At 50.4% G+C, this 18,117-nt stretch overlaps 1 protein-coding gene across 23 annotated transcripts in view; it reads right to left on the minus strand.

Annotated features, from left to right (window-relative positions):
* Positions 1–18,117, minus strand: part of ANK2 (ankyrin 2) — a 494,244-nt gene that overhangs the window by 18,731 nt on the left and 457,396 nt on the right. For 21 of the 23 annotated variants that reach the window (XM_056116850.1, XM_056116830.1, XM_056116829.1 and 18 more), the window contains 4 exons: positions 16,112–16,234; positions 14,287–14,319; positions 12,275–12,296; positions 563–637 (listed from right to left, as the gene is read on the minus strand). In XM_056116850.1, coding sequence (XP_055972825.1) covers positions 563–637; positions 12,275–12,296; positions 14,287–14,319; positions 16,112–16,234 — 253 coding nt within the window. Of the gene's footprint in view, positions 1–562; positions 638–2,265; positions 5,940–6,344; positions 7,899–7,964; positions 9,004–12,274; positions 12,297–14,286; positions 14,320–16,111; positions 16,235–18,117 lie in introns of all 23 variants that reach the window. The other 2 variants (XM_056116828.1, XM_056116827.1) reach the window with 1 other exon arrangement.

The raw sequence follows: 18,117 nt of genomic DNA on the forward strand, positions 1-18,117 counted from the left end.
TCAAGGGCCAGAGAAATAGCTCAATGGGCTGTAGAGCATGCTTTGTTGGCAGGGGGCCTAGATTCAATTTTCAGCAGCCCATGGTCCCCAAATACTGAAGAAACAACTCATAAGCATCTTTGAAAATTCCAGCAAGGATAAAACGCCTCGTCTGTTCTTGTTTTGGTTTGGGGGCCATACCTGACTGTTCTTTGGACTTACTCCTGGCTCTGCACTCAGGGATCACTCCTGGTGAGGCCGGGGGACCGTGTGGGGTGCTGGGAACAGAACCCAGATAGGCCATGTGAAAGGCAAGCACTCTACCTGCTGTACTATTACTCCAGCCCCTGTAAAACCTAGTCTGGCTCCAAGGTAACTTAACACCAAGTCTGGATGATATATTTTGTAGCTCATTATTCTTTTCACTCTTCCACCCAGCTTTCTTCAAGGGAAGGGAAAAAGAAAAGGTCTTTTAAAAATTGTTAATGGCACTTGGCTGATGCAACCAGGTCATTTAAACCAAGTAGTTATTACTGTCAGGGGTGGGGGGGAGAGGGCTGGAGGGTTTCCGGGCTCATTTTACCTGTCCAGCTGAAGCCCAGGTGATCTGCAATATAAGCGAGTCTTTCCTCGATCCGCTCCTGTTCATCCTGCTGATCTAGAGAAGGTCAAAAACAGAATGGCCAAAGGTTGTATGTGACAAGAGAGGGACCACAGCACTGACCATCAAAGAAAGAAAGTCACTTGTCCAAAGAGTTGGTCACGGCACGAATTAGCCACTACACTTCAAATAACATTAAATGATATGTCTGCCTGATTTCTGGAATGGAATGGAGAAAGAAATCTAAAAATAATAATAATAATAATTATAATAAACAACACAATGAAAACCATCTGCTTCCATATCTCTCTAATCAAGACTAGCCACTGGACAGAATCACACTGTGGATTTCCAAGAACCTCAAGATTTTCCTTTGAAAATTGTCTGAGTACACGATGCCACTGAAAGGCGATGATCTTGTTCCTGAAATGCCAGAGGAATCATTGACAAGATGTAGAAGTGAAGTAATGGATTTTCCCACCCCCGCCTACCATCACTGCTTTTGGGGGTGTACGTCATTGCCAAGTGAGGGCTTCCTATCTGAGATTTACAATGACTGACATCACTGGTTGCTCAGACTGTCCTGGGTATATTAAAACTGGTCAGCAACAGTGTCTCAGTTCGGATGACCCTGGTGGGGCTGGGGACCTTGAGGTACAGGCCAATGTATTTGCCAGTGTCTGCAATATTAGCATTACCCGTGTCTCTTGGGCCACGTTTCTATATGCTTCTTACTAAGTGAGCCCATATATTACACTCCCAACATATCCTTTTCCTTTTCAGATTGAACCCCAGGGATTGGCAGGCAGCATTTCAGAACATGGCATCATGGAATTTTTTTTTTAATTTAAGAAGAATAGTCTTTATTGTAGAGATACTGGAAGCCAGAGGCTGCTCGTCAGAGGCATCTATGGTTTCCTTTCCTCTCATTCATCACCAACCCCTTACAGCCGACTTCCTCATGCAACGTTTGAGTGTTTGTTGTCTGCGCATCTCAGCGGAGGCCATTCTCCATTCATTGACCACATAGAGGAAAAGCAGAGTGTTACCTTCTGTTTGTTTGCTTAAAGTGTTTACCAAGGATATCTGAAATCCAACTTTTCTGAATCAAAAAGAGATCCACAACAATTGGAATTTCACCATATATGTGAAATCTTCTCGACCCAATGGCTTCCTAATGATCACAAAATCGTTAAGGACAGATTATTGGAAATGCATATCCAGGTCAGAAGTTAAAAAAAAAAAGCAACAAATCCTCAGAATAGGAACCAAAACCCCCAATCTTCAGGTGCAAAGAAAAAAAATAAAGCCAAAGAGCTTCCTTCGGAGGCTTCAGCGCGGGGCTTCAGAACAACAAAACTCAAAGCTTGCATGGCCTGAGCATGCAGCGGCTAGGGAAGAGGCGAGACCACCCGTGTCGGGGCTCATGTTCATGTTCGCCATAAGCATTCTCATTACTCAATCTTGAGATTGTTCTCATAAGACAGGAGGATACAGAGGAAGCACAGAACACAAAGAGCTTACACAAACACAGTAACCGCTACAGAAAAGCTCAAAGAAAAATGAGACACCAATCACCAAAGAAAACAGACATACGGGAGGGGGGAAAAAAAAAGGGAGGTGGGGGGGAGGGCATCAAATGTATGACATGCGGAGCACAGGGGGTCCCAGGAGCTGGCAAATACCTTCAGCACGGTCATGGCCATTGTCATCAGGGATGCGTTCAATCAGAGTCTCGATGGACTCATCCCAAATGGGCCTCGTGTCAAAGATGTCCTCGGGGACCGAGTGCTCGGTGTCAACGGGTGGCAGGTTTTCGATTACAGACACTTCCAGGGCACTGCTACTCTCGTCATCAGACACTAACTCCTGCTCCCGCTCAGACTGGGTCAGTCTATCCACTAGCTTGGACGCCTCGTCGCTAATCTCCTCAAAGAACTCTATGGAGTTTCGGTAAAGGTCAAAGAAATGCTCCCTACTCTCGTGCGCGGGGCTGGTGGCCCCCTGGCTCGGGGCTGGGCAGGGGCTCCTGCTCTTCACCGGCAAGCGGGATGCAAAGATCTTTGATCTGGTCGCCACCTCCTCTGATCCTAACTCCAGCTCCCCGGCTTCCTCCTGGCTCTGCCTGTCTGTCTGGGGGTCACTGGTGCTGTGGGCCGGGCTCTGGGTGTGGGCATCCAGAGGCCTGGCATCGGGTTCTGACTGGCTTCTCTTTTCAGATGCCTGGCTTCCCCAGTCCTGTCCCTGAGGAACCACGGTCTGCTGGAGAGAAGATTCTAGATGCGCTGGCTGCTGTGGCTCTGTTCTTTGGGCAGGGACTTTGACTGGGATTTTAGACTTTGGTTTTGTTTCCTCCTCGTTGTTCTGCTCGTCCTCAGCCGGGCCGGGGGGGAAAACTTCCGAAGGCCAAGGCTGGGACCCCTGAGACGGAGGGGCAGGGGCCGCGCCGGGGGGAGTCCTGAGGGGGACTGGGGGCCTGTCCTCGGCACAAGGCACGTGTTCCATGGGTGCAGTGGGGATTTCGATGACAGATTTCTGTTCCTCAGGTGATGTGTCGGGAGAGTCCTCATCCCGATCCAAATACACCTGCCTTGAGACTGCGGAAAACCTCGGCTGCTCATCCTGGGCCCTGGGTTCTGGGGAATCGGACCCAGGGCTGTGCGTCTTGTCGCTCGGAAGAGGTGTCTCCCCCATCCCCTCAGCAGGTGTGTCCTCAGCGGGTGCATCCTCGCCCTCTCTGGCAGCTGTTTCCAGGGACACTGAGACCCCCTGGGATGTAGGCAGCTCCTCTCCTTCCTCACTGACATCATCTGGGATCAAGTCCGCCTCATCATCCACCACTTCTTCCTTGGATTCTGAAAGCACGGGGTCCCCCTCCGAGGCCTCCAATGGCGGGGATCCCTCTGCCCCTGTGAGCCCCTCTCTCTCGGCCTCCTCAGGGAGCGGCTCCTGCCCGATCTGGAAGAAGTGGAAGCTCTCATCGGCGTAGGACCGCTTGGTCATGTCAATGGCACCACTGCGCGTCATCTCGAACAGCTTGCCCTCCTGGAAGAGGAATGGGTTCTGCTCACTGGTTGGGGTCCCCTCTTCCGTGGGGGTCCTGGCGGGGGTGGTGTCGGGGGTGGTGCCCTGGGACTGGCGGTCCACCATCAAACCAAAGATCTTTTGCTCCTCCTCCTTCACACGTGCCTCGAAGGCCTCATCGTCCTCGCGAATGGCGCTCCAGGGGTCAGAATCCACGTCCGTCTTGGTGATGATGACATGGCTCACAGCTTCCCCGAGAGCTGCCGAGGGCGCTGCCACTGTGGGTTCAGGGTCCCCGTCCACCTCCCATGACAGGCCGGCTGGTTTGTGAGCGCCTGCAGGATCTGGGGCCTCGGAGAGTGAGTCGCAACTCAACACCACCAGCCCAGAGGAGCTGGTCAGGACCGCTTCTTCCAGGGACGCTGGGGAGGCCCCGGAATATGCTTCGGAAGAAGAGTGAAAGCTCACATGGCTTGTTTGTTCTTCTGGGGCTTGGCTTTCACCACCAGAGAAAAAAGACGGGGCAGGGACATTCTCATAGGGACTGGTGATGGGAGGATCAGTGCTTTCCTCCGTGTCAGCTGGGCTGGCCCCCATGGACACATGCTCTTCCGTCAGGGCGGGCATCCCTGGCTCTTGCACGGGGCCATCCTGCATGGAATCTGCCAGAGTTTGATCTGTTTCCACCCTCTCCATTTCTGAAGGCACTGAGGATGCATGTTCGTCCTCCCCTCTGGGCCCGGGGCAATGGCACCCAGACAGACAAGCAGAGCTGTCCCCAGAGCAGCCTCCTGGTGAAAACTCCACACCTGGAGCATTGGGCTCTGCCCTGTCGCTGCCTTGGTCAGCCGAGTCCTGCACACTTGACGATGATTCCTGCCAGGCAGCATCCTCAGGGGGACCCTGGATGCCCATGGACGCAGGCCCCATGGAGGCTTCGGGTCTCCCGGCCTCGCACCCCTGACCGTGGCAGATGTTAACCGTGTCGGCTTCTTTGTTTGGTGCCTCGGCCCTCGCCTCTGGGCTGTCGGGGCCCACACGGGGGGAGTCTGGGAGAACGCAGGAGTCACCGTCTTGTTCCTCTGCTGCTTCTTCCTGCGTGTCATCATCGTCATCAGGGCTCAGCTTGAAGGTATATTGTTTGGGAACGACGGGCTGGCACGGCACCTCTTCGGGGCTGGAATTGGAGTCCAGGCTGGAAGGAAGTGGGGATGGAGGCTGCACACGGATCACGGGCTCCGGCAGGAGGCCAGAGTCGGGCCCCCGGGGCAGCTGGCTCAGCTCAGGCTCACTCTCCGTGGAGGAGGAGGACGTCTTCCTGCCCTCGGCCTCTTCCTCTGCAGCCGCTGCCACCACCAGCACGGGGCCCTCTGCGCTCTCTGTGGGTCTGCGCCCATCCGTGTCTGCGGGACAGTCTGTCTCGGTCTCGTCGGCCTTGGGCTCCCTCCCAAAGTCCCTCCTCTGCTTTGCCTCCTGCTCCAGCTCCTCAAAGGTCTTGACCTTGGTGACCATCTTGAACATCTCCTCCTCGGGCGTGACCCGCTTCTTGTCCCCATTCTCTGAGTCCTCCTCCTCCGTGCATTCAGGGATGGCGGCTGGTTTGGGGGCACTGGGCTCCGCTGTGGCCTTGGGCGTGACCTCGTAGCTGACTTCCTCGGAGCTGGGGGTGTCGGGGGACAGGGGACTCTTGCCCGAGCTCTCCACCAGAGACGTCTGCTCTAGGCTGTCATCCTCGGCACTGCCGTCAGCATCCCGAAGCAGCCGCGACCGCATGGACGCCACTTCGGACAAGAGCTCAGCCCTGCTGGGGGCGCTGGTAGGGGCGGAGGGTAGCGGAAAGTGGCCGGGAAGTGGACCGCCCCTCGTCCTGGGCTCCACGGGGCTGCTCTCCAGGGAGTCGCGGCACGGTGACTCTCTCAGAGGACTCGGCTCCAGGGAGTCGGGCGTTTTGTGCGAGGAGTTATCTTCCAGCACGGGGCTGGCTTCCAGAGAATCCTTGTGGCTCACGGTGAAGGATTCGTCGGCCCCAGGGCTGAGCACCTCAGTGTCCCGGCTGGGGAGTGCGAGCTCCAAGCCTTGGGGACTGCGGATGGGCCCTGCGGGCTTGGACCCTGTATCCGGCTCTGGTGTCGCAGGGACCCCCGATAGTGCTGCTGGGGAGGGTTGGGTCTCACCTAAGGGGTCGGTGCCAGGGGATTCCTGAGTTTGGGCATCAGCCTGGATGTCAGGGGTGGCGCCCAGAGGCGTGCGTGGACGCTGGTCCTGGGATGCCCCATCATTCGTGACTTGGGGGGCTTCTTGCGCTAAGGATGCCCCTTGGCTGCTGAGGCAATGGCTGCCTTGCGGGGAACACAGGTCTTGGGAAGGAGGGTCTGGGTCCGACCCCTGGGCAGAAGGCAGCTCTGTGTCTGCAGAGACCCCAACACCTGGCTCTGAGCCCGGGGTGACGTCCCGAGGGGCCGAGGGGGGCTCTTTTGCTGGATGGGTCTCCGGGGCCGGCTCGAACTTACCCGAGCCCGGGGTGACATCCTGAGGGGCCGAGAGGGGCTCTTTCGTTGGATGGGTCTCCGGGGCCGGCTCGAACTCACCCGAGCCCGGGGTGACATCCCGAGGGGCCGAGGGGGGCTCTTTTGTTGGATGGGTCTCCGGGGCTGGCTTGAACTCACCGGAGCCCGGGGTGACGTCTCGAGGGGCTGAGGGGGGCTCTTTTGCTGGATGCATCTCTGGGGTCGACTCGAACTCACCCGAGCCCGGGGTGACGTCCCGAGGGGTCGAGGGGGGCTCTTTTGTTGGATGGGTCTCCGGGGCTGGCTTGAACTCATCCGAGCCTGGGATGACGTCTCGAGGGGCCGAGGGGGGCTCTTTCGCTGGATGGGTCTCCGGGGCCGGCTCGAACTCACCCACTTCACCAGTCTCTCCACTCTGCTCTCCGTCGCTTCTCTTGGGCGAGAAGGACAGGCTCTCGGGGCTGGTCTCGGGGGTCTCGGCGAGGCCTTCATGCTTGAAGCTCTCCTCTGAGCTGACCTGGGGTGGAGTCCCCTCCATGAGGCTGCCGCAGGGGGATGCGGCCCCCACTGCCCGCCGCAGGCTCTCGCAGCTGCCCTCCAGGGCGCGGCTCTGTAGGGACAGTGCAGGCAGGAAGTCCTCCCGCCCGTCCTCCAGCGGAAACGTGCCGTCGAAGGGGCTAGTGAGGACCTGGTCCAAGAGCAGCTGCGCTTTCTCTGGCTCTTCACGCAGGCGGAACTGCTGGTACTTGTCGTTGTCCTCCAGCTCCTGCCGGATCACCTCGGAGAAGTCGGTGGACGCCTTCCTGTCTGGACTGATCTGCAGGTCTGCCTCGGCTGGCTCCTCCTCCTCGGCCGGCTTCCCCTGGCGCCCTTCTCCCTCTTGCTGTCCCTCAGCCTCGACGGCCTGGACGGGCGGGGAGACCTGGCGGCCTCCAAGCGTCTTCTCCTTTTCGGTCCCCCACTCTTCTCTCTTCAACCCCAGGGGGGCAGCCCGGACCCCACGTTTGGCTTCTGTGGCCCCGTTGCCCGCAAGTCGCTGGCCGCGTCTGACAGTGGGACTCTCGGTCTTGTGCGTTTCTCTTGGGGCGGGCTGCGGCGGCAAGGGCGCCTTGTCCTTCTCACCCCGTGCCTTGCCCCGGTCCTGGGACGGCTTCTGTTTTGCTGCTTTGTGCTCGAAGAGGCCGGTCTTGTGCTTGGACGGGTCCTGCCCAGACTGGAAAGCCCGCATCAGCTCCCGCACTGACATGGTCTCCTCGATCCGCTCTGTCCTGGACGTGGGGGACACGGGCGGGTGCTTGTCCACCTTCCCAGAGGGGGACACTGGCAGGTGCTTCTGGCCTTTCCCCGTGGTGGTGGACGCGGGGGTCTGCTTCTCAGGTCGTGCGGACAGGGATATGGGCAGGCGCTTCTCCGTCCTGCCGGGCACCGTGGGCGGGTTCTTCTCTGTCCGGGAAGAGGGCGAAAGGGGGACACGTTTGTCTGGCTTGCCTGCAGGGGATCCCGGGGGGTGTCTTTCTGTCTTAGTGGAGGACACGGGAGAATGTCTTTCCGTCTTGGCTGAGGACACGGGGGACTGTCTGTCTGTCTTGGCCGAGGGGGACACGGGTGACTGTTTTTCCGTCTTGACTGAGGATGGGGGGGAGTGCCTTTCCGTCTTGGCTGAGGGGGACATGGGTGACTGTCTGTCCATCTTGGCTGAAGGGGACACGGGTGACTGTCTTTCTGTCTTGGCCGAGGGGGACCCAGGGGACTGTTTCTCCACTTTGTTGGACAGCGATGGAGAGTGCCTCTCGGCTTTTGCCGAGGACAGCGAGGTGTGTCTGTCTGTCTTGGAGGCCGATGAGGACCTTAGCGCCGGGGAGCTGAGCCCGGCAGTCCGGGGAGTCGCCTTCCTGGGCGCCTCCTCTTTGCCCTTGACCCTGACGGGCAGTTTGCTGCTGTGGCCTTTCTGCTCGTCTTCCACGCGCTTCTGCAGGGCCCTGACCTTGTCCTTGATGGAGCCGATGGGGGTCTCCTCCACCAGGGGCGACGTGGCCTTGGCAGAAGGAAGGGGTTCAGGAGGGGCCAGGCCCGGCTCCTCCTCACCCGACTCGTCCGAGCTGCCTTTCTTGGGCCCGGCCTTGGGGACTGCTGGGCTCACACCATCATCCTTGGCCTTGGGTTTCTCTTTTAATTTCCTTCGCAACGGCTTCTTGATGCCCGGGCTGGGTTTTGGCGATTTCTGGGCCTTGGGTGACTCCTCTGGGGTGGATGTTTTCCCTTCTTTCTCAGAGGCCTTGACCCCCACGGTGGCCGGAGTCCCCTTGTCCCCCTTCCTGTCCGTGGTGGCCGTCTCTCGGGCCGTGGTCTGCGGCCTGGCCTTGGAAAGGGCCCCATAGGAGTTCAGGTCTTGGGTCAGGTAGTTGACGAGACCCGTTGAGTCTCTCTGTCCTTTCCCCCTGGGGCCTCTACTGCCCTTGTCTAGCCTGACCTCTACGCACGGGGGCTCAGGGACCTCGACCGGGGCCTGCTGCCTCGCTTCCTCGACCTCCTCATCGCTCACCCACACCCACTCCCCGCTTAGCTCTCCCTCCTCCCGGGGCCCACTGATGCCCCCCTCCCGTGCACACGTGCCGCTCCTCAGGATCTCGTTCACTTTCTCTAAGTCCTCCTTCACCCTCTCCACAATCTCAAAAGGCTCCCCCGGTTCTTCCTCGGTGGCCTTGGCCAGCTCCTTCACTCGGATGGAGCCGCTTCTGTCTGCCACGTCTGTGGTCAAGAGGGCCGTCATCTTGATCAGGTCCTGCTTCATCTCGGACACGTCAGAGAGCAAGTCCGGGCTCGCTAGCACGGGAACTTCATTGACCAGGTGGCTTTTCAGGACAGATGTCTCAGTAGATTCTGTCTCATCGTCTTTGATGAGGATGGAAAAAACATCGAAAGTAAAACGAAAATCAAAAAAGAGATCGGCACATGTCATCAGGACCAAAAGGACACACTTGTCTTTTCCTGGCGTGGTGGGAGGGACTACAAAATGGGCTGGGGATGGTGGATCCATAAGGTCTCAGGAGACGAAAGCAAAGCAAGGCTAAACGGAAAAAATATATAATAATAATAATAATAATAATAATAATAAAGGAAAAAACTTAAAAAGGAAAAAAATGAGCAGGAAATAACTTGCTTAATTTTCTCACTTGTAGCATATCCACACATACGACAAAGCTATAACAAATATTCAACAGAAAGACACACACACCTGCACACACACACTCATACACAAATAGCACACGCCACAACAAGGAACGGACGCAGTGAAATTACACAGAGGTATCTCAAGATTGTTCGGATGTCACAGACCAATGTTGAAAAAAAAATAATAACCATGGAGGAAAAAAAAAGGAAAAAAGCATTAGAAATTGCAGGAAGTTGATTTCCTCTAGGAGAAAGCCAGTCGGAGCAAACTCAGAACACCGTCTACAGATGCTTTTACACTTTTCAATCGCATCAAGATCTGGAATTCGGGAGGTTCAGTTCTTGCCTAGACACAGTGATTGGGTGAAATCAATCTGAATAGCTGCAAACCGGCATTTCATCTAAGGGAAATTCACACCTAACAGTGACGTGGACGGTCTGGTGCTAAGAGGCTCGGTCCTTTCTCGGGAGCCACCTCCTTGTTTGAGACACAGAACGGACAGACCAAGGAGGGGAAGAAAGGAAAACAATGGAAACAATCGTGATCCAACTTAGGGGTGAGTCCAGAGTTAAAAGGTGAGGCATGGCCACTGGGTCAGACAGTCACACGGACACACACACAGTTTATGTAAGCCAAGTTATTTCCATGCAAAGCAAAGGTGGACGCAATGGGCAGGAGAGGCAGTCTCGCGGGACGCGCGGGCAGGAGGATGGTTAGAAATTAGAACGAATAGAGAAAACGTTACTGTGGTGAAGCAAGTCAGTGCCCTAAGGGTCTGGACATAAGAAGCTGTGTCCAGAAGCTTCCAGGCCAAGTCTGAAAGGTAAGAGGGACACTCAGCCAGATTCAGAGATCCTCGTAAAAGACTTGTGAGGACAGGGTCCCTTCACATGAGCACCATGTGAGAGATTGTTTTAGACCTAGATGAAGATTCTCTGATGCCTGTCTCTAAGGGACATTCAGATGTGAGTCTATATGTGAAATCTTTTAAACATCGTATCAGTGTTATGACAATGTAGTGGCGTCTCTGTCTTTTCAAATGATTGCCTCAGATGGAGGGACTGCTTTTCTTTTCTTTCTTTTTTTCCCCTCTTTGTTCGTTTGTTTGCTTTGGTTTGGGGAGCTACACCCAGCTATGCTTGCTCAGGTCTGACTCCTGGCTCTTTGCTCAGGGATCACTCCTGGCAGTGCTTGGGCACTATTGCTTTTTTATTCCTACCAGCTCATTTTCAAGATAAGGGTCATTAAAAAGAATAGAAAAGATATACAGTCATCCCCCAAATAGCAGTCAGCCCCCCAAAAATAAGAGTATAAAACGTAGTCTCTTTTAGAAAAGGGAATTATCAGAGACAATGGTTACTGGACTTAATTGTTGTGTTGTTGTTTTATGGGTACCATACACAGTGGTACTCAGGGCTGACTCCTGGCTCTGCACTCAGCTATCACTCTGAGCAGGCTCATGGGACCATATGGGCTGCCAGGACTGGACCCAGGTCAGCCACATGCAAGGCAAGTGCCCTACTTGTGTACTATTTCTCCAGCCTTGATAATAAGACTTTAAAAAAATATGTGAAAGTGCTTTCTCTTGAGAAAAATCAGTATTTTTTTGAGGAGATAGAGTCTGTAGAATTGCATCTACAACATTATGTTCCAATAATTTCAATCAAAAAAAGATTTGGTGAATTACACAAACCCATAAAATATCCAGAACTTCACCTTTTCTAAATATGAACAAGAATTTAAAATGAGAGAAAGACACTCAGTTAGAAGCATTCTTAATAATTTAGTAATAAAAAGACCAAAAAAAATCCTCAAATCACTGTATATGAGTTAAATGACCATATTAAATATGGTCGGCTTTTCTCCTCCTGGAAATACTACCACTCTGAAACATAGTGAGTTAAGATAAGTCTTAATGTGAAAATCAGAATTTTCTCCCCCTTTAAGCATCTGGGGCATAAAGCAAGAAAGACACCTGTAAAACTCAACTTCTTCCATCCATGAAGCCAAAGAGGCACCAGAAACAGGTCAAGAAACAAAATCATCATTGAAGGGTCCAAAACCAAAAGTCTGAGCTTAGCTCCTTATGGGCTATAAATCCCAGTTCTTGCTGGCCTGAGAAAATGTTCAGGGTTTACATGCTTATTTGAAACTAGCCCTATAACTCTACATTACTGTGTATTCAGCAAATGTACCTGGGAGCTTTTTTGGTTGTTTTTTGGTTTTGGCTTATTGGGTCACACCTGGTGATGCTCAGGGGTTACTCCTACCTCTGCACTCAGGAATTACTCCTGACAGTGCTTGGGGGACCATATGGGACTCCAGGAATCGAACCTGGGTCAGCCGTGTGCAAAGCAAATGCCCTCACTGCTGTCTTGTACCTGGGCGCTTTAAAGTGTGGTGTTCTTACTCGTTTTTGTTTAGGAGAGTTCTACCCAAGTCCGTTGCACTTCACCACAGTAAGAGGTCCATGGGGTGGGATGGGGTGGGCTGGGGGCAGAGGGGAGAGTTAGCTGTGTGGCTGAGAATTCTTTTACAGTATCACTTTTGCTGGCTTGGCCTACAGGAACCATCAACTCTCTACTGAAGTCAGTGCCGTGGATAATCAAAAAGTGATACTGTCAGCTCAGTATTTCACAAAAGAAAAAAAAATCAGATGACAAAGTTATGCTAACAAATGGACAAAACGGTAGGGATTTCTAAACAAGCATACAGCAAGAGCGGGGTTAACAGGGATATCAAAAGAAAGTGAATGCTTAGATGAATAATCATAGCATTTTTTTTTTTTACTGCTAGGTAGCTCACGAATTAGATATCTTTGCAATTTAACTGGCCAAGCTGCTTTTCTGGGTCTACAATTAATGATTAATAAGAATATCAAACTGCAAATTATTACAGTGGTTAGTAAGGCAACTAGCTTGCATCTTAAGTCATGCTTCTCTTTAGGGTAGACAGCTTTCAGACAAACTCGATTCGATTTAAAAATCTTACTTTTTTCTGATGTCATATGGATCTGAAAGAAAACATACATAAATTGAGAGGTTACAAAGCGCACCTTGTCTCACAGCCCCAGGGGTGCTCATAAGCCGCTACTATAATTACACTTGGGCGGGACCTCCCAGGCTAGAGCAGGTAGGTAGGAACTTCTACATTTCTTCCTGACAGTTTTCTGGATTTGTCACCCTAGCTTCCAAAGAACAAGTCTCCTTTTTAACATGTCATTCCTGGGAAGAGAGGGTGCTGGGTGCAGTGGGTGTTAGAAATACAAATTAAGGGCCAAGCAAGGGGAAGAGTGAGGTAGGCATTATGCAATTATGTGTCAATTTAGTTGAGAGGGAAAAAAATTAAAAAAAAAAAGAAGGAAAGAACACATAGCATGCCAGGGTGGGAAAGTTCTTAGAGAAAAATTTCCAGCAACATGACTTATAAGCCTGAAATCCAGACTCCAAAATGAATACTGGAGCAAATGCCTTGAGTAGCTGCTCAAGGTCAGTGATAGATCATGAGTCTTGGAAAGGAAGTCTTGGCACCTGGCTGGTTCCGGAAGCACCTTGCTCTCACGAGAAGGCCTGGCACTGGGGACAGGCACCAAGGTCATGACTGGGATGGGGCAGAGCGAGCCCGGTGGATGGAGAGGGTGACTTCGGTGTCAGAGACGGGTTTCTCAACAGGTGTGGGCTCATGAGATGCTCCAGGAGGACCACAGGGGGAAATCAGGCACATGGGGTGGGGGTGGGGCAGAGCCTGAGATTAAGGGTCGGACCAGTATAATGTGTTGGGGACAGGCAGAGGAAAGAAACAAGGATGGACAAAATACTGGTCCAGATGGCAGGACCATGAGCCCATAATCCCCCGCTCTAATCTCATCGTAATTGGGGAGGTGGGGAGTGAACCCAGGGATTTCTTAGAATAAGTAAGGCCTTGCATTGTCAACAGGCCGGCACAAGGTATGATTACATTTTTCTCATGATATTTTTCTATTTCAAATCTGTCAGAATGGCTTTCTCATAATATATCTAGTATGTCCACATAACTAATAACAATGGCATTCATCTTGCAATGGGAACTAAAAAGGCGAAGAGGGAAGTCTAAGGAATTTTCTCAATTATTTCCTTCATGTCTAGGACAATGTTAAGGCATTTTTTTCGATCTTTAGAAAGGAAAAGGACATATGCTTGTTTCTGAAGCAGACATATGCCAGGTAACCTCTCTCGGCCTCGGTTTCCTCATCTATCACACACACACACACACACACACACACACACACACACACACACACACACACACACCTCGGCATGATTGGGATCAATATCAGAGCTGGTGAGGTCTGTGGAAACCCGAGCGAAAGGCCTGTCTTATAAGACAGGATCAATATCAGTTGGATTCAGCATGATGAAATTTATTATCATCTTACGGATAAACTACATATTCCTTAAACTTTTATGGTCACAGTGGCTCACAAATTTTTCTTTTTAGCACCCCATTAATAAGTGGTAAAAATTACTGAAGAACCTGAAAAAATTTTCATACATAACAAATTAAAGCTGAAAAAAAAATCCGAGAACCCTAGCATAGAGGGGTGTGTAACCCATGGATTAACAGAGTGAAAATATCATATACAATTACCTCTCTGAAGCTTACTAGCACATGGGAGTCCAAAGGCAAATAACATCTCTCTGTACAATTTTAAAATATTAATCAAAGAGGTCTGGACTCTAGGTATCTTTATCCAACTTTGAGAGCTATTAAAATGATGTGTGGGCCTCCCAAGTTATTCAATAAATAAAGAATACTGCACAGACATGCACACACATTACGAACACTAGTTCTCTGAAGCCCATCGACGAGATGAGAAAAGGGAGGCTGAGAGGAGTTACTCTTGAATCCGAGAGTAAGCACACGCTACACACCCCTCCTCGGAACACAGGCCAACCCTGTGCTCTCCTATGCAGTTAATAACTCAAGGACACAGCCATAAACAAGCAAGGATGTCGCCAAATTACCTCTTCTTCCTGTTCTTGGTCTGAGTCTGACTCCTGGACGCCCCCAGATGCCATGCAAGATGGGGAAAAAAAGAGATCAGGAAGAGCAGAGAGAGTTTACAAGGAAAGAAAAGATTAGACACCTTGCAGCCAACATCAACAGGCAGACACAGTCAGCGGACCCCACTTTCCTCCCTAACAGTTTACAGAAGGCGGGCATGGCCACAGGGTTGATTTCAGTGTCCAAATTCATTGGGTCAAGAGATGAAAGAACCCAAGTGGCCAATACGCTAATTGGTCCCACAAGAGACTCAATTCAGATACAAACCCAGGGCAGCTGCTAGGTCACTCCCAAACCTGACATATAATGGACTTGAGGGCCTTGTTCTCTAGGAATGGGGAGAATGTTATCCCAGCCAGCCAGAGGGGCTGAAAATGAAGCCACAACGCGAAGGAAGTAGCTGGTAGACATATTTTACACACTTGTTGTATAATAGACAACAACATAGTAAAGTAGTTCTGATGTATGCATCAAAGTTTTGGCCTCTCTTCTTTTTGGGTTTTGAGTAAGATTCTGGGTCATCAATCATGGTCTGATAGAGTCTGACTTAGAAAGACAAAGCAACACTCAAGGGAATGCTCTCAGCTTCCTAATGTTACAGTCATGAGTCCGGGTCTTTCCCTACTCTCTGGTGGGGTTGCCCATGTGGTACACTTATTTGTGCTTCTTACTGAGCATTCTGCTTGAGTGACAGACATAGGTGGGTAAGGCAAGCCCCAGATTAACTCCACAATGAGAGGAGGCACAGAGTTTACGCCAGTTTGGGATGACATACATTCTTGCAGTAACATGTGAATGATGATATTTATTTTCATTTTTCATCAGCGCAGAAGAATCTGCAGTGCTAGGGAGGAGACTCCAGACTCTATATGACTGAACTCTACTGACACGAGTAGGAGAATACACTGTAGTAGCTACAGCAGAGTTTAGGGAAAATGCTTTGTTTCGTTGTGTCAAGAGGGAGAATTTTAAGTGTCATTCCTCTCTCCATGTCTCTCCTCCCCCTCCCTGTCCTCTAATGCACAAAAATAGGAGAGAGGCAGGTCAAAGTCTAACATAGGAGAGTTATCCTCAACACTTAATTCATTCAGTTGTCTTCTTTGACTTGATCAGAGTCATTGAGAAATGGTGCCTTGGAGAAAGGTTTGAATAAAAAGTCAGTAGACTTGGGTCATACATGAATGGCTTTTTCCCCTTTTTTATAAGGTTTCAAATCTACACCTTGTTAACATGAGCGAAGTCTATATACTCATCATGCTAAAATAGCAGACAACGATTTGATACTCCTAAAAATATCGCAGCTATCCATAAACAGATCACTAATCTAGCAACAAGGTATAATATCATAGAATTACCCTGAATTTAGAAATAATATAATCCACCTGAGCACTGATAGAAATGAGATGTTAACAAAGTCCTACTATTCCAACAGGATCAGTGTGGACACTCAGCATGGTCCCATGGAAAGCACATAAACAACACCGAAGACAAAGCCAATTATTTGCTTTTCAAAAAGGAGTCCGATAAAAGAATCGGTCCAAAAGTTCGGTCTTAAATTCACATTGTTTTCTCTTCCATGTCCAGTAAGTATTTATCAAAGTGCCCCCACCATCAATGAGCACTTAATGTGAAATAAGACCCAGACCCTCTCTTTCCTTTCTGAAGTGGGAAATTGGACATTTGACATTTTGATGGTGAAATGATGGATCAAGTGCCCACAATTGGTGGTTTTGCTCTCAGGAAAGTATCCGAAGATCCAGTGGCCTCCTGCAGGCTTCACCATACCTTTGCGTACACAGGCAGCGTGATGTTCAAGTTGCAGATAGCCTGGTGCACCAGGCCTCTTGTGCACTTGGGCTCCTTCATGAATGACAGTCGTCCGCATGGCTCCTGAGTCGAGTCACGGACCTGGAACAGGAAGCACAGACCTGCTTCACCCCAAACACAGATCTGCCGCGCCCCGCCCTGGCATCTGTTATTTACCTCAGAGACAGGGCAATCAAAAGGACTCAGGGGAAACACAACTATTGATGCCAAGCGTTAGAGGATTCCTTTAGTTCCTTTTCGTCTTTACTTCATTTAGAAAGACTTTTTTTTTTATTAAACAGGCATTCATTTTTTTTTTAAAAGAATGGTAAAATTTATTTGATAGAATTAAATGACATCATTTCAATCCATTTTAGGGTATAATTCAGTGGCTGTGAGAACATTCACAAGATTGTGCTATCATCACTTGCTCTCTGGAACTTTTCACCCTCAATTCTGTACCCATTAATAAACCAACCCCCTACCCAGCCTCTAGAAACCTTTGAAAAATATTCTACTTTTTTTTCTCGATAAATTTGTTTGGGCTGGAGCGATAGCACAGCAGGTAGGGTGTTTGCCTTGCATGCGGCCGACCTGGCTGACCTGAGTTCGATTCCTCCGCCCCACTCGGAGAGCCCGGAAGCTACTGAGAGTATCTCGCCCGCACGGCAAAGCCTGGCAAGCTCCCCATGACATATTCGATATGCCAAACACAGTACCAAATCTCACAATATTACTGGGTCCACTCGAGCAAATCGATGAACAATGGGAGGACAGTGACAGTGAGTGACAGAATTTGTTTATTGTGACATAATCTTATAAGGAGAATAACACAATATGTGCTCCTTTTGGTTAAGTTATTGAAATTAGCCTAATATTTCCAAACTCATTACTGTTGTGAACCAGATCAGAATTTCATTCTTGTCTAAAAAGAAACTGTGCTAAATGCCATAATACAAAACTTATCATTTTAACCATTTTTTAAATGTAGTTGAAAAACTTTAAGTGTGTTCACCCTTTAAACAAACACTACTAACCCCTCAGATTCAGAACCTTTCCATCTCACAAGCTGAGGCCCTGGATCCATTAATCAATAACTCCCAGATTATAGACATAGAAAGATTGCATTCATCTGGGGGATATAAAGTAACAAAGTATGAGATTAATACCCAAGAATAGCTGAGATCAGCACCAGGAGGATTACTCCATAACTTAGAGGCCAGCCGGGTATCCTAGAGGAAAGGGCAGTTCAGATAGAGAAGGGAGCACCAAATAAAGGATGTTTGGAGGATCCTCCCAGGAGGGGAGATGCATGTGGAAAGTAGACTATGGACTGAACATGTTTGCCACTCAATGCCTCTTTTGCAGACCACAACACCCAAAAGGAGAGAGAGAACACAGGGGATTGCCCTGCCACAGAGACAGGGGGGAGGGGGGGATGGGGGTGGGAGGGATATTATCCATGGTGGTGGAAAATGGGCACTGGTGGAGGGATGGGTATCTGATCATTGTATAATTGAATCCAAAGCACAAAAAATTGTAAATCTACAACTTTAAAAAAAATAAAATAAAATAAAGGGGAAAAAAAAAATAACTCCCAGATTTTCCCTCCCCTAATCTACAGGTCCTGCTGGCACTCCATGGTGCCCTGAGTGTGGCCCGGGTAGTCCTTGGCACTGTACCCCCCCAGGCCCGTCCACCAGCTCACTTGGCTGAAAATAGTGGGTAGTGGTTCCTTGACCCCCTAAGTATCACTTAAGAGGACTTCCAGATTATAAAAAATAAAATAAAAATAAAATAAAAAGATTGATTGCTGATGAACAGTTAAGGAAAGAGCAATTTGAAAAGCTGGTGGAAACCATGGAAACCAGCTTCTGTCTCCTGGGGACGGGCATGGGAGCTTCCAGGTGAGAGAAGCAGGAAGCCATGAATGAAATTCCCCACCGAAATTTCCTGCTACAAGAAAGGGCAGGGGTGGCTAGGAA

This window comes from Sorex fumeus, unplaced genomic scaffold (assembly GCF_029834395.1).
Source record: "Sorex fumeus unplaced genomic scaffold, SorFum_2.1 ptg000033l, whole genome shotgun sequence".
Classification (NCBI taxonomy): Eukaryota; Metazoa; Chordata; class Mammalia; order Eulipotyphla; family Soricidae; genus Sorex; species Sorex fumeus.